At 50.2% G+C, this 22451-nt stretch overlaps 2 protein-coding genes across 2 annotated transcripts in view; one reads left to right on the forward strand and one right to left on the reverse strand.

The window, feature by feature from the left end:
* Positions 1-3618: 3618 nt before the first annotated feature.
* LOC130484265 (cyclin-dependent kinase 5 activator 2-like) lies at positions 3619-4491 on the reverse strand. The gene has a single exon (XM_056857169.1). It carries the CDS (start codon positions 4489-4491, stop codon positions 3619-3621), a length of 873 nt encoding a protein of 290 aa, XP_056713147.1.
* A 14881-nt stretch (positions 4492-19372) lies between these two features.
* Positions 19373-22451, forward strand: part of PTPN23 (protein tyrosine phosphatase non-receptor type 23) — a 32578-nt gene continuing 29499 nt past the window's right edge. Inside the window, exon 1 of the mRNA XM_056857755.1 lies at positions 19373-19474. Within this exon, the coding sequence (XP_056713733.1) occupies positions 19391-19474 (84 nt within the window). The 5' untranslated portion in view covers positions 19373-19390. The remainder of the gene's footprint in view (positions 19475-22451) is intronic.

The raw sequence follows: 22451 nt of genomic DNA on the forward strand, positions 1-22451 counted from the left end.
TCTCCCTTTCCCCTTTTATCCTCACAACAACCCTGTGAGGTGGGGGAGGCTGACAGAGAGCGACTGAGCCGAGGGCACCTAATTACAAGGTTCCTAAGGAGATAATTCACAGTGGGTAGCCGTGTTAGTCTGTCTGCAGTAGTAGAAAAGAGCAAGAGTCCAGTAGCACCTTAAAGACTAACAAAAATATTTTCTGGCAGGGTATGACCTTTCGTGAGCCACAGCTCTGAAGAAGTGAGCTGTGGCTCACGAAAGCTCATATCCTGCCAGAAAATATTTTTGTTAGTCTTTAAGGTGCTACAAGGTTCCTAAGGAGGCTATTTCAATAGAGACCTCCCAGGTCCCAGTCGAGTACCTCCATGGCTTGGGACCAGGGTATCTGAAGGACCATCGTCTCCCATATGTAAGATAACAGGGAGAGGCCCTCTTGACTGTCCCATTGGCCAAAGAAGCCCATCTGTTGGGTACATGAGAGAGGGCCTTTTTGGTGGCAGCCCCACAATTATGGAGCAACCTCCCCAGGAACGTGAACCTGGCCCCCAACTCTCAGTCTTCAGGAGGCAGCTGAAGACAGTTTTATTTAGGGTCGCGTTTGATTAAACTGCAGGGAGTCCTAAGCTGTGACTTTACATGTGGGTTTTTAAATGTATTTTATGTTTTCTGGATTTTTTCTATATTGTAAGCTGCCTGGAGGTCCATGAGGAAGAAAGACAGCTAATAAATTTTACAGATAAAGAAATAAATCAACACTGACTCTCCAGTTGAGAGGCTTCGTACTGCTTGCCAACCATAAGGGGGGGATCTGAAAAGCAGAGCCCTGGCCTGTTTGGCTGGTAGACACGATTCAGAGACCACCCCTGTTAGCTCGCCAAGATGGATCTCTCATGCGCCCACCCCTTCTGCTTCCTCGTGCAAGTCCTAAAGTCTCTGCCACAGAGTTTGCTCTGATATACTTGAACAGTTTGTTTAAACCAGAAATGTGTTTTGATTCAAGGTCTTCAGGGACAGCTGTGCTATTTTAGCATAACACTACTTCATACCATTAAAAATCAAGATATTGTTCTTCTATAAAGAAGTCCTTTCATGGGTTGAAGGGGCTAATACAAATGTGTTTTTTAAAAAACAGATTCTCAACTGAATTCCCCCTCCCTCTAGCTGCAGTCTACGAATGTTGCCAGTTGCCATGGAAATTAGCAAGTCCTAAATTTATTTCAAGGTTGTTGTTTTTTCTAACCATCCCTAAATAACCTATGAAACCTTAGACCAATATATATTTTAAATGGGGCAGAGGAAAGAGGTAACATTTTGTTTGCTTTCTTGCCATGATGCTCCCAGGTTTTGTTTTTTTAATAAAGTACATCTATCAAAACACACACCTAAAATTGTTTTCACCTGTTAGTGTTTCTCCCAAGGAATCCTGGGAACTGTAGGAGTCCAAGGATGCTGAGAGGTGTCTAACGGAGCCCAGCCCCATCCAAAAACTACTCTTCCCAGTGTTCTTTGGGGAGGAAGTCTTGATAGCGGTGACCAAATGCAACCATGAAAGTCCCCTCGCCCTTTACATTGTGATGTAGGAGAGAAAATGACACGTGTACATGCCTGGTCATATTGCAGGTGCCATAGGACGATCAAACAAGATCCCATGAGAAAAACCGCAGCTAGGCCAACAAATCAAATCATACAGCGAAAGATCCGCTGAACAGACTCCTGACAGGCAGCCCAACCAATCAACTGCCAGCGGGCAGGTAGCAATTTGGAACAACCTCTTGGAAAGAAACCCCCCTGGAAGCGCACACCCATGCTTAGCAAGAGACCCCCAAAACGGGGTATCTTATTGTATTCATTGTATGGTAGATACAAGCATCTACAACAGTAGAGTGTGCCAGCTGGTTTTGACATTTAACCAGACCTTTGTGATGGGCTACAGATGGGCTCTTTTCTACCGCTACAGACAGCATAGAATGGCGACCCGTTGTGAATTTGGTCAATCACTGCAATGACCGCTCTCACCATGCTGGTGTGCTCAAGAAGGGTCTCATCTTAGCCACTTCATGCTTCCAGGTAGTGGAAACAGATCCGGCTTAAGGACACAAAGTCAAAACCGTTTCCTGTAAACGAGGTGGTGGAGCATGCAGGAGAGACTTTGGTCCCACTCATGATGAAGGCACAGCAAGCTGATGTCATGGAACCATGAAACCAAGGGGTATCCTAAATGAACAGAAGGATGAAGGGATGTATGTGTATGTGTGTGTGTGTCAGATGAGATCTTCTCCACTGACACCATACATGGATCTAAAGAGGGTCAACTGGATCTTTTTGAAAAGTGGATCTCCCTCGCTGGAAGTGCTTGGATAAATCCATGATTGCACCCACAAAATCAGCTCTGTCACGCTTCTTTTGTCTATCCCCTTCCTCTCCCTCTCACACACACACAAAACACACTGACCAGCCGTGCTTTGGTTGTTTGATTCTCTCTGCATTTAGTCCAGAAATTTCAGCCAAAGCAAATCTGGAGGCGCCTTCTTCATGAAATATCTAAGGAATTTCGAGAGAAGTCAAGTGATTTTAGAAAAGGCTAGCTAGATTTGAATCCAGTAGCACCTTAGAGACCAACAAGATTTTTGAGGTATAAGCTTTCTAGGGGCTAGGGCCCTTTATCCATTAGGATGGAATCCAGACAGGACTATAATATCCCCCCAGTTTTGCCTGAAGGGAAATTTTAAATTGAATTTTGGGGTTCTCCCCCCCCCCAGCAGGATTTTGATGCAAACCTAAAGATTTTCAATTTGACTGGTGAAATTTCTCAGGGAAGTTAAACACACATCGCTCTGTTTGGACCACAACTCCTTGTAAATCTCCCCCTCTGCAAAGCGCTCCTTTCTCAAGGTCACTGCACAAAGCCTAAATGAAAATATCGCCAGAAGCCAGAGAATCCTCTGTCGTCGGTGCCCTCGGACACCACACCTTTGCACAAACCCATCTGAGGTACGAATCGCGCAAGGCCCAGCCGCTGGTGGCGGCGCCGAGGCAGCTGCAAAGGGATGTATTTGTGGCACCGTAAGGCGGGGGCTGAATTCACATTTTAGCAGGATCACACAGCCCCACGACAATGTCTGAAATGAACGGGAAGGCATGATCATCGAAAGCAAGCTGCCAATTTCTCTGGTACAAATCACACCTCCACGCTTCGACTGCAGATCCGAGGCCCAGGCAGACGTCTAGGTCAGGGCGCTTGCGTTCATGTGCGGCCGCCTCCTAGATCCGACCCAATCTTTCAAATGTCTTCTTCCCCCTCCTCCATCCGTACACTTTTTCTTTCCAGAAAACTTTCCGGCAGTCCCAAGAAGGTAAAATTAACGAGCCATAAAACGGCACCAAGGGATGGGGAAAGGGGTGCTTGGATCTGCCCCGCCAGTTCACGGATTTCTCCCCGACACCTTTCCCCGGCCCGATCCAGCAGCTCACAGCAGTGAAAGGCAGTCTGTTTGGGCAAGTCTTTGGCCCGTTCAGACCTCTCTCCCCAAGAGTGTGGTAGAGTCTCGCTCGCTGGCCGGGAGCCGGGCTCTAAAGCCGGCCTGGCCCCCGGGTGGGGTGCAGGGGCCCGGCCGGGCGCCAGAGTCAGCGGTCCAAGACGCGGGGGAAGTCCTGGCGGTGGCCGCCGTCGCCCTCGCTCTTGAGGTCGGCGAAGACCTGGGTGAAGTAGTGGGGGTCGGCGTTGATGCGGAGCATCTGGGCGCTGGTGGCGCCGATGATGCGCAGGCAGCGGCTCCAGAAGGCGTCCTTGTCGCCCTCCACGAGGAAGGGCTTGAGCGGGTAGGAGATCTCGTGGCCCATGTAGGAGTAGGCCAGGTAGAGGCAGGTGAGCAGGGCGGCGCGCAGCTCGTGCTCGCCGCCCACGCGGTCGCCGTCGATGGCCTCGCGGCACAGCAGGTACACGAACACCACGTTGGCCGGGCTGACGAAGGCCTGCTCCTGCCAGCCCTGCAGCAGCAGCGAGCGGTCCACGCCGCGCAGCCACGCCGCCGCCGCGCCCGACGGCAGCTGCTTCAGCCGGTAGCAGCGGCGGCACAGGAAGGCGCCCAGGCACTTCAGCAGCTCGCCCGTCGACGCCTGCACCACCACCCGGCGCGGAGAGCACGGCGGCGCCGCCGCCGCCGGGGGGGCCGGGGCCGGCGGGGCGGGCGGCGGGGCGGCGTTGCGGGGGCCCAGCGGCGGGCCGCCCCCCGCCCCGCGCCCGCCCGGCAGCGACTGGCGGGCGTTGCGGCGGTTGAGGTGGGCCACCTCCGCGGGGGCGGCGTGCGCGGCCGCCTTCTTCTTGCCGGGGGCCACCAGGCGCTTCCAGGGCAGGGCGGGCAGCAGCTGCAGCGAGGGCCGCTTGAGGCCCTTGGCGGCGGCGGCGGGCGGCGGGGAGCGGGCCCGCCAGCCCGGCGCCGAGCCGCCCCCCGGGCCGCCCCGCCGCGAGCCCGGCGACGCCGACAGCGCGCCGCCCATCGCCCGCCCGGCCGCTCACCGCCCCGCCGCCGCCGCCGCCGCGAGCCCGCCCGGCCCGGCGGCGGGGCGAGGCATGGGGCCCGGGGGGCGCCGAGCGGCCTGGGCGGGGGGCTGCGGCGAGCGGCCCCCGCCCCCGAGCCCTCCTCCGCGCCCAGCAATCCGGCCGGCCGGGGCGCGCAAAGGGCGCGGCGGCCCCGACGGGCGGACAGCGGAGGAGGAGAGGAGCGGCCGCTGCCCCTGCCCGCCTGCCCGCCTGCCCGCCCAGGAGCGCCCTTCTGCCGCTCTCGGCCGCCTGCCTGCCTGCCTGCCTGCGAGGAGGAGGAGGAGGAGGAAGAGGAGGAGGGCAGGGGCTGCGATGCGCCGCCGAGCCCAGCCAGCCCCGGAATGGCGCGGCGGGCTGGCAGGGAGGGAGGCAGGGAGAGGAGGCGCCTGCCCGCCCGCCCGCCCGCCCGCCTGCCCACCCGCCTGCCCGCCTCTCGCGCTCCCTCCGTTGTCCCCGCCCGCCGGCCGCCGCGCTCCCAGGTAGACTGCCGCCGGCCGGGGGGGCTCCCTTCAGCCCCGCCGCCTTCGGCCCGGCCTGCCTTGGAGCCGCCCGCCCAGGGCAGCGGGATGGGGAGGGGCGAGGCGAGGGCCCTGGAGCACGGCGCAAGGAAAGCCCTGCTGGCTCCGAGCCCAGCGGGCTGCTCGCACGGCGGCCGACCAGGGGCCTCCCGGAGGCCCACAAGCAAGGCGGCTGCAGCAGCGGCATCTCTCCTGCCTGGGTTGCAGGGCTCCTCTGCTCCTCTGCTCCCGGAGAGGGTAGCGATGCACCATGCCCAGGAGCCATTCTGGCTAGGAGCCATGGATAGCCCTCTCCCCCAGGAACGGGTCCACTCCCCTCTTCAAGCCTGCCAAGCTGGCAGCCATCCCCCACCACATCCTGGGGCAGGGAGTTGCACCGTTTCACCATGCGTGGGCTGAAGAAACACTTCCTTTTATCTGTTTTGAATCTCTCACCACTTTGGGGTCAGGAAGGCATTTTCCTCCAGGCCAGGTTGGCCCAGGGATCCTGGAGGTTTCTTACCTTCCTCTGGGCAGAGAGCAGGGGTCACTGGGGTACGGGAGTGAAGTAGTTGTGAATTTCCTGCATCGTGCAGGGGATTAGACTAGATGCCCCTTGAGGTCTCTTCCAGCTCTATGTTTCTAACCCTTCTGGTGACACAATCCTGCGCTACACGAGCTTTGGCGTACCCTTTGCCTCACCCCACAACATGGCAGCAGTTCAGGAGGAGACAGTTGGGGGAGCTGCTGCCAAGTGGGCTCTGAGGTGCAGCAAAGGTACTTGGGCTTGGCCACCGATGGAGCCCTAGGGCCTGACTCTGATGGACTGAGGGTCTGATTCAGCAGAAGGCAGCTTTATCTTTACTGTGTTCGTACCCTATTCTGTTTGGGAGGGCCCTTGGCTCACTAGTTGAGCATCTCCTTTGCATGCAGGAGGTCCCAGGTTCAATCCCCGGCATCTCCAGTTGAAAAGGATCAGGCGGTAAATGATGGGAAAGACCTCAGCCTGAGATCCTGGGGAGCCCTTCTGGTCTGAGTAGACAAACCAGACCTTGATGCACCAAGAGCCTGATTCAGTATGAGGCAGTTTCATGTGAAGGGCTGTGGCTCAGTGATCAAGCCTCTGTTTGGCATGCAGAAGGTCCCAGGTTCAATCCCCGGCAACATCTCCAGTTAAAAGCTGAGCCGCTACCAGTCTAAGTAGACAAGACTGACCGTGACGGACCAAAGGTCTGATTCAGAATAAGGCAGCTTCATGTGTGTTCAAGGACCTCTGCAGCATACCGGTACATTTGCTAAGCCTTTCATGGGCCATCACCAGAGCTGGTGGCAGTGAGTTCCATAGTGCACAGTAATAATAATAACTACAATTATTATTATATTTAGCATCATCTCTTTCCATGTTCCAGGTGCTTCATGTACTGATGACAACTCCTGTGAGGCCAGCCATTATTAATATCCCAGACTGTAGAAGGGAGACTGAGGCAGAAAGGTTTGCCCTGAGACCTCCTTTGGAATTAATTAATGAAGATCACCCCAGGGGAATACCTCTGCTTATCAGATGGTGGGGGGCTGCGTTTCCCCCCCGAAAGATCAGAGTAAAGCCGGTTTGGGAAAGGACAACAGGAAATACTTCTTTACAGAGAGTGATTCAAATGTGGAATTTGCAACCAAAGGATGTAGTGATGGCCACAGGCAGAGATGGTTTTAAAAATGGGTTTAGACAAAGTCATGGAGGAGAGGTCTATCAGTGGGTGCTAAAGAGAACCTCCACATTCAGAGGCAGTCAACCTCTGAATCAGGGAACAGCCTTGGCCTCTATGCCCCGTAATTGGTCCTCCATAGTAGCTGTATGGCCACTGTGTGAGACGGGATGCTGGACTGGATGGACTCTCATTGGTCTGATCCAGCAGGGCTCTTCAGATGTTACTATAAATGCTAAGAAAGAGAATAATAGAATCATAGAGCTGGAAGGGACCACCAGGGTGATCATTTGTTCGAACAAATCATTAACAGTCCGTCCTTGAGCATTTAGAAAGGATGGATCTGATCACTAAGAGCCAGCATGGGTTTCTCAAGAATAAGTCATGTCAGACTAATCTTATCTCCTTTTTTGAGAAAGTTACTACCTTGCTGGGTCAGGGGAATGCTGTAGACATAGTTTATCTAGATTTCAGTAAGGCTTTTGATAAGGTTCCATATAGTATTCTAGTTGACAAATTGGGACAATGTGGGTTAGATCCTACTATTGTTAGATGGATCTGCAACTGGTTGACAGATCGTACCCAAAGAGTGCTAGTTAATGGTTCCTTGTCCACTTGGAGAGAAGTGACTAGTGGAGTTCCTCAGGGATCTGTGCTGGGCCCCGTGTTGTTCAACATCTTTATAAATTATTTGGATGAAGGAATAGAGGGGATGCTTATTAAATTCGCAGATGATACTAAATTGGGAGGGGTAGCAAATACGGCAGAAGACAGAGCCAAGATGCAGGATGATCTTGACAGGCTGGAGAAATGGGCTAGAACTAATAAAATGCACTTCAACAAAGACAAATGTAAAGTTCTGCATTTAGGTAGGAAAAATCAAATGCATAATTATAGGATGGGGGAGACTTGTTTGAGCAGTAGTGTGTGTGAAAAGGATCTTGGGGTCTTAGTAGACCAAACACTGAACATGAGTCAGCAGCGTGATGCTGTAACTAAAAAGGCAAATGCAGTCTTGGGCTGCATCAACAGAAGTGTAGTGTCCAGATCACGGGAAGTGATGGTATCGCTTTGCTCTGGTTAGACCTCAGCTAGAGTACTGTGTTCAGTTTTGGGCACCACAATTTCAGAAAGATGTAGACAAGCTGGAACGTGTCCAGAGGAGGGCAACAAAGATGGTGAGGGGTCTGGAGACCAAGACCTATGAGGAAAGGTTGAAAGAGCTGGGTATGTCTAGCCTGAAGAGGAGAAGACTGAGAGGGGATATGATAACCATGTTCAAGTACTTAAAGGGCTGTCATATAGAGGAGGTGCTGAGTTGTTTTCTGTTGCTCAAGAAGGTCGGACCAGAACCAACGGGTTGAAATTAAATCAAAAGAGTTTCCGTCTAGACATTAGGAAGAATTTTATAACAGTTAAAGCGGTTCCCCGGTGGAACAGATTTCCTAGGGAGGTGGTAAGCTCTCCTTCCCTGGAGGTTTTTAAGAAGAGGTTAGATAGCCATCCGTCTGCAATGCTGATTCTGTGACCTTAGGCAGATGATGAGAGGGAGGGCATCTTGGCCATCTTCTGGTCACTAGGGGTGTGTGTGGGGGGGAAGTAGTTGTGAATTTCCTGCATTGTGCTGGGGGTTGGACTTGATGTCCCTGGTGGTCCCTTCCAACTCTATGATTCTATGATCTAGTCCAACCCCTGCACAATGCAGGAATTTCACAACTACCTCCCCCCACACCCCCAGTGACCCCTACTCCATGCCCAGAAGATGGCCAAGATGCCCTCCCTCTCATCATCTGCCTAAGGTCATAGAATCAGCATTGCTGACAGATGGCCATCTAGCCTCTGTTTAAAAACCTCCAGGGAAGGAGAGCTCATCACCTCCCTAGGAAGCCTGTTCCACCGGGGAACCGCTTTAACTGTTAGAAAATTCTTCCTAATGTCTCAACGGGACCTCTTTTGATTTAATTTCAATCCTTTGGTTGTGGTCCGACCTTCTGGGGCAACAGAAAATAACTTAGCACCCTCCTCTATGTGACAGCCCTTCAAGTACTTGAAGATGGTCTCAGTCTTCTCCTCTTCAGGCTAAACATTCTCAGCTCCTTCAGCCTTCAATCCTCCATGTGGAAGCAGCTAAAGACACACGTTTCTGCCATATGGATGGAGAAACTCTGCACTGCTTGCTGGCATATTTCGGGGCTCAGATTCAGGTGCCGGTTTCAGCCCTGAAAGCCCTTTGTGGCCTGGGATCTTCAGACCTAAAGGACCTCCTGGAGGTTCGTGCCAGGTCTCCTCACTGTCCTGGAGGTTCAGGTGGTGGCAGCCCATTCTGAGACTTTTTAGGGGAGGGTTTGCACTCTGGGACAGGCTACCAGTGGGAATGAGGACCATCTCTTCCCTCCTGGTTTTGAGAAGAATTTGCCAGGCTGTTTTCATTTTCAAGAGCCTGCTGCTGCTGCGCATCCCAAGCTGCTGTTCGGTACCTTATTGTGGATGTTGTAGTGGTAAATATGGCTTTAAAATTACCTTGGGAGCCAGCATGGCTAGGAGCGGTGCACTCTAATCTGGAGAACTGGGTTTGATTCCCCGCACCTCCACATGAAGCCTGCTGGGTGACTTTGGGCTAGTCACAGCTCTCTTAGAGCTCTCTCAGCCCCACCAACCTCACAGGGTGATGTTGTGGGGAGAGGAAGGGAAGGTGATTGTAAGCCAGATTTATTCTCCTTAAAAGGTAGAGAAAGTCGGCATATAAAAACCAACTCTTCTCCTCCTCCTCCTCCTCCTCCTCTTGTTGCTGTTCGTTCCGTATGGTAAACTGGCTGAGCCCAAGTTTGTGGGGAAAGGCAGGTTGGTGGTGGAAAATGCCGTCAAGTTGCAGCTGACTTATGGTGACCCCGTTGGATTTTCAAGGCAAGAGATGTGCAGAGGCAGTTTGCCACTGAAGTGAAGTGCCCATCATAGCAGATGGCAGGAACACTCTGAACTGGAAAATCTTCAGTGGACCCAAACAGGCAGGGGCCCAAGGACTGGCAGGGAGCCAGAGAAGGGTTGCCAGCCTCAGGGGGAGCCTAGAGATCCCCGAGCATTATAATCGGTCTCCAGATGACAGAGTTCCCCGGGATGAAATGGCTGCTTTGGAAGGTGGGCTTTGTGGCATTATAACCCACTGAGGTCCCTCCCCTCCCCAAACCTCACACTCCCCAGGCTCGACCCCCAAAATGTCCAGGTATTTCCCAACCCAAAGGTGGCAGTCCTTTCCCAGGACAGGTGTTCCAACATGGTGTAGTGGTTAAGAGTGGCGGACTCTAATCTGGAGAACCGGGTTCGATTCCCCACTCCTACGCATGAAGCCTGCTGGGTGACCTTGGGCAAGTCACAGTTCTCTCAGAACTCCCTCAGCCCCACCTACCCCACAAGATGCCTATTGTGGGGAGAGGAAAGGATTGTGATTGTAAGCCGCTTTGAGATTCCGTAAGGTAGAGAAAAGGTATAAAAACCAACTCTTCTTCTTCGTGTTTCCTTTGACGGTAAGGGTACAGCAGGAGAAGGACCTGCGGAAGAGCTAGTGTGGTGTAGTGGTTAATGTTGTTGGACTGGGACCTGAGTTCAAAGCCTTTTTGTTGTTGTGAGAATAAAATGGAGCCGGAGAGAACCAAGTACACAGCCCTGAGCTCCTTGGAGAAAGGTTGGGATAAAAATGGATAGATGGAGCATGGAAACGAATTGGGGCTCCCGGCTGTCTTTAATGACCGGTTTGTGCATCAGAAAAGCCAAGGCCAATGACTGACACTTAGGGTTGCCAACCTCCAGGTGGGGCCTGGAGATTTTCCAGAATTACAACTGATTTCCAGACAACAGCAATCTGTTCCCCTGGAGAAAATGACTGCTTTGGAGGGTGGACTCTATGGTGTTATACCCTTCTGAGGTCCCTCCCCAAACCCTGCCCTCCCCAGTCTCCACCCCTAAATCTCCAGGAATTTTTCAAGGCAGAGCTGGCAACCCTAAGTGACAGAGTGCGAAGCCCAGCAATGAACTTCCTTCCGTCTCTCGCAGTGAGTCTTCTGTGGCCCACCGCCATCTCTGGAGCAGTGATATTTGGAGGAAATTAACATTTTTGTCTCATCTACCTCAAAAATAGTCTCTGGCCTTCTGCTTGCTTTCTATTTCAGTGGTGCCTCTGTCAGTGGAGAGAAGAAAGGGGAGGGGAGGCGCTCATTGCACAAACAAGAAAATAAACATAAATGTATATATATCTATATCTAAAATAAAACCCTTCAGCCTTGAAGTGAGTTACATAATAGCATGTGGGCTGGCTGCATGAGGAATCATTGCGTGGCAGAAAGGGAGGGTTTGCAGCTGTTCCTGAGCCCTTAGGATGACGCAGCAGTGAAAAGGCCATCCCCCAGATAATGGAATTTCGCGGCACTGGAAATGCACCCAAAGGTCGTCTAGTCCAACCAACAGCTTTAATAGATGTCCAAATGAAACGTGTTCCACAACTTTTTTTAAAGGGGGGGGGGTGATAGAGACTGTAAAAAGCAAGAAAACTTCCTTTAGAAAGTGAACTAGGTGAATAGTGATGCACTCCTGCTCCATGGATGAGGATAGAAATTTATCACAGAGCCCTAGATTTGGATGGTTTCTTAGGGGGCATCTTGTCCAACCTCCTATGATGCTACAACCATATCACTCCAGTCTTGGCCACCTACGCCAGCTCCCAGTTGGTTTTTGGGCACAGTTCAAGGGGCTGGTCCTGACCGTCAAAGCTCTTTATAGTTTGGGACAAACATAACCGAACGACCACCTACTCCCTTATTAGGGTTGCCAGGTCCCTCTTTGCCACTGGCGGGAGGTTTTTGGGGTGAAGCCTGAGGAGGGCAGGGTTTGGGAAGGGGAGGGACTTCTATGCCATAGAGTCCAATTGCCAAAGCAGCCATTTTCTCCAGGTGAACTGATCTCTGTCGGCTGGAGATCAGTTGTAATAGCGGGAGATCTTGCCAGCTAAGGCTTCCTGGCTTTCGGCCTCTGCCCATCCCCCCCCCCCCCCCGCAGACATGCCCGGCTAATCGTTACTGAGTCACCAGGGCCCAAGGAACAATGCCTGGGAGCCCTGGCAATCACCTAGCTATTTCACACATTGGTTTCATGTATGGTTTCTCCTGTGAATAGTTACCGGCTGTTACCTTCTGTATTGTTTCCTTATACCTAAACCATCAAGGCAACTCTGCCTCAACTCGCCCCTTTTGTATTATGTCCTGAAACTAATCAATCCTATAGTATGAATCCTTTAAATGTACTGGTGTTTCCCCATGTCTGCATTCTAGCCTTATCTCCAGCTAGTACCTGGAGGTTAAATCTAAAGAAATTGGCACGTGTGCTGAACAAACACTAGTTGAAGAAAACTGCAGCACCCAGGCTGCAATGTTAACCCAAATTTCCTGGTATGTAAATAATTGATTTGGGACCTTGAGTTGGATTTTGGAACTCCTCAGCATGTTTATTTTGCAGTTGCCTTTGCATTCTCGAAAAGTAAAGAGCACATATAAGGAAAGTATACCTTGGTTGTCTGTACAGTCGGTTTTTGTACTTTGTATTTTATTTCTTGTTTAAGAATATTTACCTACCAGGAAATTTGGGTTAATATTGGAGCCTGGGTGCTGCAGTTTTCTTCAACTAGTACCTGGAGGTTGGCAACCCTATCCCTTATGAACCTGCCCAACCACTACGGTCATCTTTGGAGGCCCTGCTTTGGGTGCCCCTGCCTTCTGAGATTAGGTGGGCGGCAACCCAAGAGAGGGCCTTCTTGGTCATGGCACCAAACCTCTGGAACGCTGTCCCCAGGGACACCCATCTGTTCCCTTTTGTTCCTGTCTTCTGCCAGTGGGTAAAGACTTTTTAAATTTTCATTTGGCATTCCCTCAATTACCCCTCTTTCTTAACCAATGTTGTTATGTTCCATATGTATTTTAACTATTTTTAACTGTGTTTTTATATTGTTTTAATTTGGGAGGGTTGCTTTTAAGGGTTTTAAGGATTTTAAAATGTTATTTTATCACATATGTTTTATATTGTTAGCTGCCTTGGTGGTCCTTGTAAGGGCAGAAAGGTGGGATAATTTTTGTGAATAAGTAAATATAAAATAAACCTTCATGATGCAGGAAATACCAAAGCTAGAGTATCCCTGACAGATGGTGCCCCACCTCTACTCGGAGGCCTCCAGTGAAGAAAAGACCACTACCAGCCTGGTAATTAATGCTGTTGTCAAACTCCTCTTACTGCTAGGAAATTTATCTTGATATTCACCGAAAATCTCATCTCTTCTCCCTTAATCCTATTAGAGCAAGTTTCTGCCCTCTTCCAAGTGACAGTCCTTCATAGGGTTGCCAGCTCTGGCTTGGGAAATACCTGGGGGTTTGGGGGAGTGGATCCTGGGGAGGGCGGGGTTTGGGGAGGGACTTCAATGGGGTATAATGACATAGAGTCCATCTTCCAAAGTGGCCGTTTTCTCCAGGTGAATTGATCTTGGTGGTCTGGAGATCGATTGTAATAGTGGGAGATCTCCAGGTGCATCCTTCAGGAACCTAGTCCTCCTCCCCTTCATCTTCTCCGAGCTAAAAAGCACAATTCTTTTAACACTTCCTTGTAGGATTTGTTTTCCAGACCTGTGAACATCCTCATCACCCTCCTCCAAACCCATTCCAATCTTCTACATTCTTTTAAAACTGGAGTGCCCAGGGCATTGTGGGAGGGACTGTGGCTCAGTGGTAGAGCATCTGTTTGGTATGCAGAGGATCCCAGGTTCAATCCCTGGCATCTCCAGTTAAAGGGACTAGGCGAGTAGGTGATGTGAAAGACCTGTCTTTCACCCTGGAGAGCCATGGAGAGGGGCCATGGCTCAATGGTAGAGCATCTGCTTGGCATGCAGAAGGTCCTAGGTTCAATCCCCAGGGGCATCTCCAGTTAAAGGGACCAGGCAAGTAGGTGATGTGAAAGACCTCTGCCTGAGACCCTGGAGAGCTGCTGCCAGGCTGAGTAGACAATACTGACTTTGATGGACCGAGGGTCTGGTTCAGTATAAGGCAGCTTCATGTGTTCATGTGACATGGCATTAAAAAATTCCTTGGTCCAGCAATTCAAAACAACAGCAGTGTAAAAATATATGTATTAGTACCAACAAAATCATTCCAAAATGGTGAGTGAACTTTGTTCCGGCCTGATGAAGAGTTCTGCAAGCTTGCCCTTGCAATTTTGTAAAAAAAAAGAAGAAGAAGAAGAAGATACCTGTGATCTTATTAACGTTTTATACAATTTGCTGGCTTATTGCAAACTTCATGAGCTCTGCAGAATCTCTTTTGCGCCATCTACTGATTAGTTCCTTACTACACTAACATTTCCTTCTATAGCACATTTCCTCCTGCTCCTGTTTCCTTTGCTGGATGTTGCTGTGTGGTGTAGTGGTTAGCGAGAGTTGGACTACGATCTTGGAGACCCTAAGGACATTCCTCTTAACTCAATGAGTTTTTAAATTGCGGGATTCATAGTTGATGTAGTGATGGTGTTAAAAGAGGGTTAGACAGATACGTGTGTAAAGTGCGATCAAATCACAGCTGACTTTATGGCGACCCTGTGAGGTTTTCAAGGCAAGAGACTTACAGAGGTGGTTTGCCATTGCCTTCTTCTGCAATCCTGGAATTCCTAGGTGGTCTCCCATCCAGAAGAAGAAGAAGAAGGGGAGGAGGAGGAGATAAGCAAGGTCAGGCCTGGTTAGTACTTAGATGAGACACCACCAAGGAATACCAAAGTCTCTATGCAGAGGCAGGCAATGGCAAACCACCTGTTAGCCTCTTGCTTTGAAAGCCCTACTGGGTCGCCATAAGTCAGCTGTGACTTGACGGCACTTTATACGCACATGCACAGATACACGGAGGAGGGGTCTATCAGTGGCTACTAGCCAAAGTGACTAAAGCAAAACTCTGAAACCCAGATCGGGGTGCTGGGCCCCTATGCCCTATGTGGGGGCCCTTTCAGGGCAACTGGTTGGCCTCTGTGTGCAGTGGGATGCCAAACTAAACGGACCGCTAGTCTGATTCAGCAGGGCTCTTCTGATGTGCTTATGCGCGAATCCTCTCTCTACCATGGAAATGTTTTATTTATATTGTAAACCTGCTGGGTGACCTTGGGCCAGTCGCACACTCTCAGCCCAACCTACCTCACAGGGGTGGGGATAAGACTGAGAGGCGGTGTGATAACCATCTTCAAGTACTTGAAGGGCTGTCATAGAGAGGAGGGTGCCGAGTTGTTTTCTGTTGCCCCAGAAGGTCAGACCAGAACCAACGGGTTGAACTTCTATCAAAAGAGTTTCCGTCTAGACATTAGGAAGCATTTTCTTTTCTTTTCTTTTTTTTAATAAATTTTTATTGGTTTTATATCTTTTCCATTAGACAAGCAACAATTTAAAAATATATAACATTTAAATATCTAGGTATGTTGCTAATATTCTAAGTACATAATAATAGAAAAATAATAGAAAAATAAAAAAGAAAAAGAAATTTTGACTTCCCGTTCACCTCCGTCTGCCTCTTAATAAAATGGTTAAATTCCGTCATGATGGGTTCTGATCCTAATTCTTTCCAATAAAACCATAACATTTTCATTCCTAAGATATATAATCTATTCAATATTAATTATTAACATTATTATTATCACATGGATCAGATTAATAAATATTCTTCCATTTTTCCCAGTCCTAATTCATGTTTACAGTAATTCATCCAAACCTCCCACTCCCCCATAAATTGCTCACTGTCCTTTTGATTTAAAGGACATTAGGAAGCATTTTCTAACAGTTAGAGTGGTTCCTCCGTGGAACAGGCTTCCTCGGGAGGTAAGTGCTCCTTCCCTGAAGGTTTTTAAGCAGAGGGTAGATGCCCATCTGTCAGCCATGCTGATTCTATGACCTTAGGCAGACCATGAGAGGGAGGGCATATCTTGGCCATCTTCTGGGCATGGAGTAGAGGTCACTGGGGGTGTGCGGGGAGGTAGTTGTGAATTTCAAAAATTCCAAAACAAGCCCAGCACCAAGGAGCTCAGAACATAGTAACCACACAGAAGATCACAGCAACACTGCCAAATCCAGCAGTCAAAGAATGGCATGCTGACGGTGCCCCAGTGTCAGCCATATATGAGAGCAGTCACCATGCGCTCCATCTTTCCCCTTTTATATCTTCAACAAAAAGGACTAGAGATGTTTCTTTTTTAAAATGAAGGCTGGGAACTAGGAAGTGTGGCAATAGATCTTTATATCATTACAATGCTATATAATGATTCCTGATTTTTTTAAAAAAGCCACCCCAAACCCTCATGTGGGGAAATGATGGATAAGGGGGGGGGCGAGGCAAGTAAAGAATAGGGAAAACAGCAATGTGGCTGCTGTTGCAATGACAGCAATTCAGAGAAACATATTTGTGTGAAAGATGCCCCTCTCTGGGATCCACTGAGCTCTCAGGGGCTTGAGCAGGCTGCCCCCCCTTTATCTCGGTCTCAGCCACCCTCAATATTCCCTCCCTTTGGGGGCATGTTGAGGCCTCATTGAGCCAATTTTTCTTTCCATCTGCAAGAAGGCACGAATCCTGCTCCCAGGGAATGCCAAGCCCCTCCCACAGCCAAGTAGGATTTACAAGCAGGTGCCTCTGGGTCTCGTGGCATTTGGGGCACGGCCAGCCTCAGCCTCCTCTCAAGCAACCATCTGGCAGAACAGAAGGACGCAGCTCCATCGTGCCCACGGAGTTCTTTTGTGTTTTTATTAGATACATTAACAACAATGCATAAATACTCCTGGCATTCCTCAAACAGCACTGTGCTGTAAGGAAATGGCTCGGAAAGATGTTTAAGTAAAAGGATAGGGACTGTGGATTATACTCGTGTGTATAGTATGTGCTGTCTGTTGCTATATGTTCCTACTATGTAAATCCTGCACCGTTTTAACAGTCATGTTAACCCTCATGCTTTGTTTCAGCTTGGCTTTCAGATTTCTGCTTGGTTTCAGGTTTATGCAAACCAAAGCATTGTATTCTTTATTGGACATCTTATCACTTGTATTGACTTACACTGGGTAATGCGCCTTGAGTCTTTAGTGAGAAAAATGGGCTATAAATCACACACACGTTGGCATGCACACACACTGTTCAATAAATCTCCTTTAAACCAATATCAGAAAAAAAAATTATTTTACAAAGAGGGGGGAAATTCAGAAAGTCAAAGGGTTGCCAACTCCAGGCTGGGGAATTCCTGCAGATTTGGGGAGTGGAGCTTAGGGAGGGAGGGAATTTGGGGAGGGGAGAGAGCTCAGCAGAAATGTAAGGCCCTACAGTCCACCCTCCAAAGTCGTCATATACTCCAAGGGGACTGATCTCTGTCACCTGGAGATGAATTGGAATTCTAGGAGAACTCCAGCCCCCACCTGGAGTTGGGCAACCCTACAAAGCCATCTTTCTTTCCCTGCATTTCACTAGAGGCTACAGAGTCTGGGGGTGGCCCCTTAGGGTTGCTTTCACCATCCGCACACAGGCCAGCAGCCACTTCACTCTGGGTTGCCAACCTCCAGGTGGGTCTGAAGAAAATATATGCACAAGTACTAACTGGATAGTTATGGAAACATTAGTACTTAGCTCAAAATTAATAATACACAGGCAAACTATGCAAACATGTATTATGAAAAACATAAAACATCTAGAGAAATGTGAAGGCAATGGTGAACCTACCGTATATACAAACAAGTCCAAGACAAAAAGTGTCTTCCAAGGTAAGTGAAAGTCTTATCTTAGTTTCTTCATAGAGTCTTAACACAAGGAAGGCTGTTTTCAGCCTTCCTTGTGTTAAGACTCTATGAAGAAACTTTCAGCCTTCCTTGTGTTAAGACTCTATGAAGAAACTTTCAGCCTTCCTTGTGTTAAGACTCTATGAAGAAACTAAGATAAGACTTTCACTTACCTTGGAAGACACTTTTTGTCTTGGACTTGTTTGTATATAGGTTCACCATTGCCTTCACATTTCTCTAGATGTTTTGTTTTTCACAATACATGATTGAATAGTTTGCCTGTGCATTATTAATTTTGAGCTAAGTACTACAGTTTCCATAACCTCCAGGTGGGGCCTGGAGATTTCCCAGAGTTACAGCTGATCTCCAGATAATAGAGATCAGTTCCCTTGGAGGAAAAGGATGCTGTGGAGGGCGGACTCTATGGCATCATACCCTACTGAAGTTGGCAACCCTACTATTTGCTATAAGATACAGGTGTTCCCCGACCGATGGATAGGGTTGCCAGCTCCCAGTTGGGAAATATCTGGAGATTTTGGGGGTGGAGCCTGAGGAGGGTGGGGTTTGGGGAGGGACTTCAATAGGGCATAATGCCATAGAGTCCAATTTCCAAAGTGGCCATTGTCACCAGGGGAACTGATCTGTTGCCTGGAGATCAGTTGTAATTAGGGTTGCCAACCTCCCGGTACTAGCTGGAGATCTGCTATTACAACTGATCTCCAGACGATAGAGATCACTTCCCCTGGAGAAAATGGCCCCTTTGGCCATTGGACTCTATGGCACTGAAGTCCCTCCCCAAACCCCGCCCTCCTCAGGCTCCGCCCCCCCAAAACCTCCCGCTGGTGGCAAAGAGGGACCTGGCAACCCTAGTTGTAATAGCAGGAGATCTCCAGCCACCACGTGGAGGTTAGTAATCAAAAAACGGCTTGCAAGTGCTAAGTAGGGAGTGTGGAAATCAAGAAAGTAGCACAAGACAATTCTTTCTATAATAAGAAGACCAAACTATAGCAATTAGTGCTATTAAGAATATGTATTGGAAACATACAAAGAACAAAATTCTGGAGCAAAAAAGTATCACATAGGTAATTAAGACCCCAACTTTCAATAAGGGCTTTACAATACAAATATGAGCCCGAATTCTCAATCCTTATTCAGTCTACATAAATAATTTCATAAGGTGCATGAGTGAACCACGGGAACAATACTCAGTCCTTATAGAGTCCGCATGAAATTTCATAAAGTGCATCAGTAGGTCGCAAAAGCAAGATGAAGGGCAATGGAAATCCAGTATAATTCCATTTCGTGCAGTCTTTTTCAAGCCTTCAATCTTTTTGTGCACTGTTCAGTCAATGCACATAGGAGTGTCCCCTTTCCTTGCATCTGGACGGCAAAGTAAGACTGAATAAGGATTGAGAATTGTCTTGTGCTACTTTCTTGATTTCCACACCACGTGGAGGTTGGCAACCCTACTGACGGAGCCATATTTTAAAAAAAAAACCAAAACGGGGCCCATGAAAGGCCCCAAGGGCGAGCAGGGGCGTGGCCAAGTCAAAAGCCTTCAGGGGAGAGGGCGTGGCCTGGTGGGCCGAGGGGCGTGGCCGCTCTCCCCTCCCTGAGGCCCCGCCCCGCCGACTCCTCTCTGCCTGGGAAGAGCAGGAACTTCATTTCCCATCGGGCCGCGCGGCAGCAAAACGCCTGGCTTCCGGCGGGGGAGCGAGCGGGGCGCCGGAAGTGAGCGTGTGAGGCGGAGGAGGCCGCTCGGTTGTGCTCCGGCCTCCCCCGGCGGGGCCTGCCTGCCTCCGCTCTCCCGCCCCGCCCCACCCCGCTCCTCCCGGTGGCCGCCGCGATGGAGGCCGTGCCGCGCATGCCCATGATCTGGCTGGACCTCAAGGAGGCCGGGGAGTTCGGCTTCCACCAGGCCGTCAAGAAGGTGAGGGGAGGGGGGGAGGGGCTTCCCGAGGGGCGGGGGGGAGGGGCGACGAGGGAGCAGCGCCCGGCACCTGGGGGCGGGGGGGGGCACGACCCTCCATAGAAGGGACACGTGAAGCTGCCTTCTGCTGAGTCAGAGGCCCTCGGTCCATCCCAGTCAGTATTGCCTGCTCAGACCGGCAGCCGCTCTCCAGGGTCTCAGGCAGAAAAGGGTCTTTCACGCCACCTGCTTGCCTGGTCCCTTTAACAGGAGATGCCGTTGGGGGTTGAACCTGGGACCGCCTGCATGCCAAGCAGATGCTCTATCATTGAGCCATGGCTCCTCTCCATGGCTCTCCAGGGTCTCAGGCAGAGGTCTTTCACATCACCTACTTGCCTAGTCCCTTGAACAGGAGATGCCATTGGGGGTTGAACCTGGGACCGTCTGCATGCCAAGCAGAGGCTCGACCACTGAGCTATGGCCCCTCCCACCACCAGGGTCATCTGGTCCAACCCCCTGCACAATGCAGGAAATTCACAACTACCTCCCCCGCCCACACCCCCAGTGGCCCCTACTCCATGCCCAGAAGATGGCAAAACAAACAAACAAACAAACCCCTACAGGATCCCTGTAGCCACAGCCTTCAATTTGCAAGATCTGAGCAAGGCTGTCAAAGATAGGACATTTTGGAGGACTTTCATTCATAGGGTCGCCATGAGTCGGAAGCGACTTGACGGCACAACACACACACATACACAGGATCCCTGGCCAATCTGGCCTGGTGGGAAATTGCTTCCTGGCTCCAAAGTGGCCATCAGCACTACCCTGGGCATGCAAGAAAGGGCCACAAGAGCCAAACACTGATGCAACCCATCCTGCCCCCCCCTCTCATGTTCTGCCTAAGTTCACAGAATCAGCATTGCTGACAGATGGCCATCTAGCCTCTGCTTAAAAACCTCCAGGGAAGGGGAGCTCACCACCTCCCGAAGAAGCCTGTTCCACCAAGGAACCGCTCTAACTGTTAGAAGCTCCAGTCTCCTCTTGGCACCTGTGAGGGGGAGCAGTGGCCCCAAAGTGGACCCTCAGGCACCGCTCCTTTTCAAGGCTTCCTCTTGTTTGATGGGCCACCAGATCATCAGCTGCTTGGATGGAGCCTCTGCTTGGCCTGCAGAAGATCCCAGGTTCAGACGCCAGCAGCATCTGCAATTAAAAGGACCAGGCAGGAGATGGTACGAAAGGCCTCCGCCTGAGACCCTGGAGAGCAGCTGCCAGCCTGAGTGGACAATACTGACCAATAAGTGGACCAATGAGGCAGCTTCATAGGGAGGGGCCATGGCTGAGACAAAGAGCATCCACTTGGCCTGCAGAAGGCCCCAGGTTGGCCTGCAGAAGGCCCCAGGTTCAACGCCCAGCGTGTTCAGTTTAAAGGACCAGGCAGTAGATGATGGGAAAGACTTTGGCCTGAGACCCTGGAGAGCTGCTGCCAGTCTGAGTAGACAAGACTGGCAGTGATGGACCAATAGTCTGATTTAGTGGAATGCAACTTCATGTGTCCTGTGCTGTTTGGGAGGGGTCTTGGCTCAGTGGCAGAGCCTCTGCTTGGCATGCGGAAGGTCCCAGGTTCAGTCCCTGGCAGCATCTTCAGGTAAAATGGCCAGGCAGGAGGTGGTGCGAAAGGCCTCCACCTGAGACCCTGGAAAGTAGCTGCCAGCCTGAGTAGACAGTACTGACTTCAATGGACCAATAAAGCAGCTTCATAGAGAGGGGCCATGGCTGAGAGGAAGAACATCCGATTGGCATGCAGACGGTCCCAGGTTCAATCCTCAGCATGTTCAGTTTAAAGGACCAGGCAGTAGGTGATGTGAAAGGCTTCCGCCTGAGACCCTGGAGAGCAGCTGCCAGCCTGAGTAGACAATACTGACTTCAATGGACCAATAAGGCAGCTTCGTGTGAGGGGCCGTGGCTCAGTGGTAGAGCATCCGCTTGGCATGCAGAAGAGCCCAGGTTCAATCCCCGGCAGCATCTCCAGTTTTTAAAAACAACAACACACCAGGCAGGTAATGAGGAAAAAGTTCTTTGCCTGAGACCTTGGAGAGCTGCTGCCAGTCTGAGTAGACAATGCTGACTTTCTGATTTTCTATAAGTCAGCTTCATGTGAGGAACCTGGCTCAGCATCAGAGCCTCTGCTTGGCATACAGAAGTTCCCAGGTTCAGTCCTGGCTTCTCCAGTTAAAAAAGGACTAGGCAGTAGATGATGTGAAAGACCTCTGCCTGAGACCCTGGAGAGACGCTGCCAGTTTAAGTGGGCAAGACTGACCTTGATGGACCAAGGCAGCAGAAAGCAGCTTCACCTATTCATGTTGTGTCTGCGTGCCCGAGTATCTCAGTCAGGCTTGGGAAGAGCTCCTGCTTTGCCCAGTGTGTGGCTTCTGGGGGGTTTCAGAATTTTGTTTTTAAGGCCAGAGTTGGAAAAGTGTCCCCAGATCTTTGTGCCTTAAAGAAGGTGACGTGCTCAGGACCGCATGTGAAGAGCTATGTATGCACCTTTGTGGAACAGATATGGTTAGAAGGAGACCTACATTCCCAACAGTTTGTGACAAGCTGTCCTTGTCAGCGTGCTCTTTGCAGTGTCTCCTAAGACTAATTTTATGTTTAATTATTTACAGTTAGCGTTTCTTGCTTAGGGCGGATTATAAACTTTAGCAATGCAATAGGAACAGTCTGAGGCGTATAATAAACATTGTAATAAGGTTGGAATGCAAAGGTAGAAAACGTCGCAGTAGAAACAGTATAAGACATGATGTAAGAAATGCAGAAACTGGATTGCAGAAATTAGAAAACAGTAAAAGCAAGAAATGCACAGAGTAAATATTACCATAAACTCTTAGCTCTTGTCCCTTTTTGAAAGCATCCTGCTGAACAATTCCATTTTACGACAGCCTCATTCCCTTTATAAATATGACTTCCTGAACAGTTCTGTTTTACACATTCTGAGGAA

This window comes from Euleptes europaea, chromosome 11 (assembly GCF_029931775.1).
Source record: "Euleptes europaea isolate rEulEur1 chromosome 11, rEulEur1.hap1, whole genome shotgun sequence".
Classification (NCBI taxonomy): Eukaryota; Metazoa; Chordata; class Lepidosauria; order Squamata; family Sphaerodactylidae; genus Euleptes; species Euleptes europaea.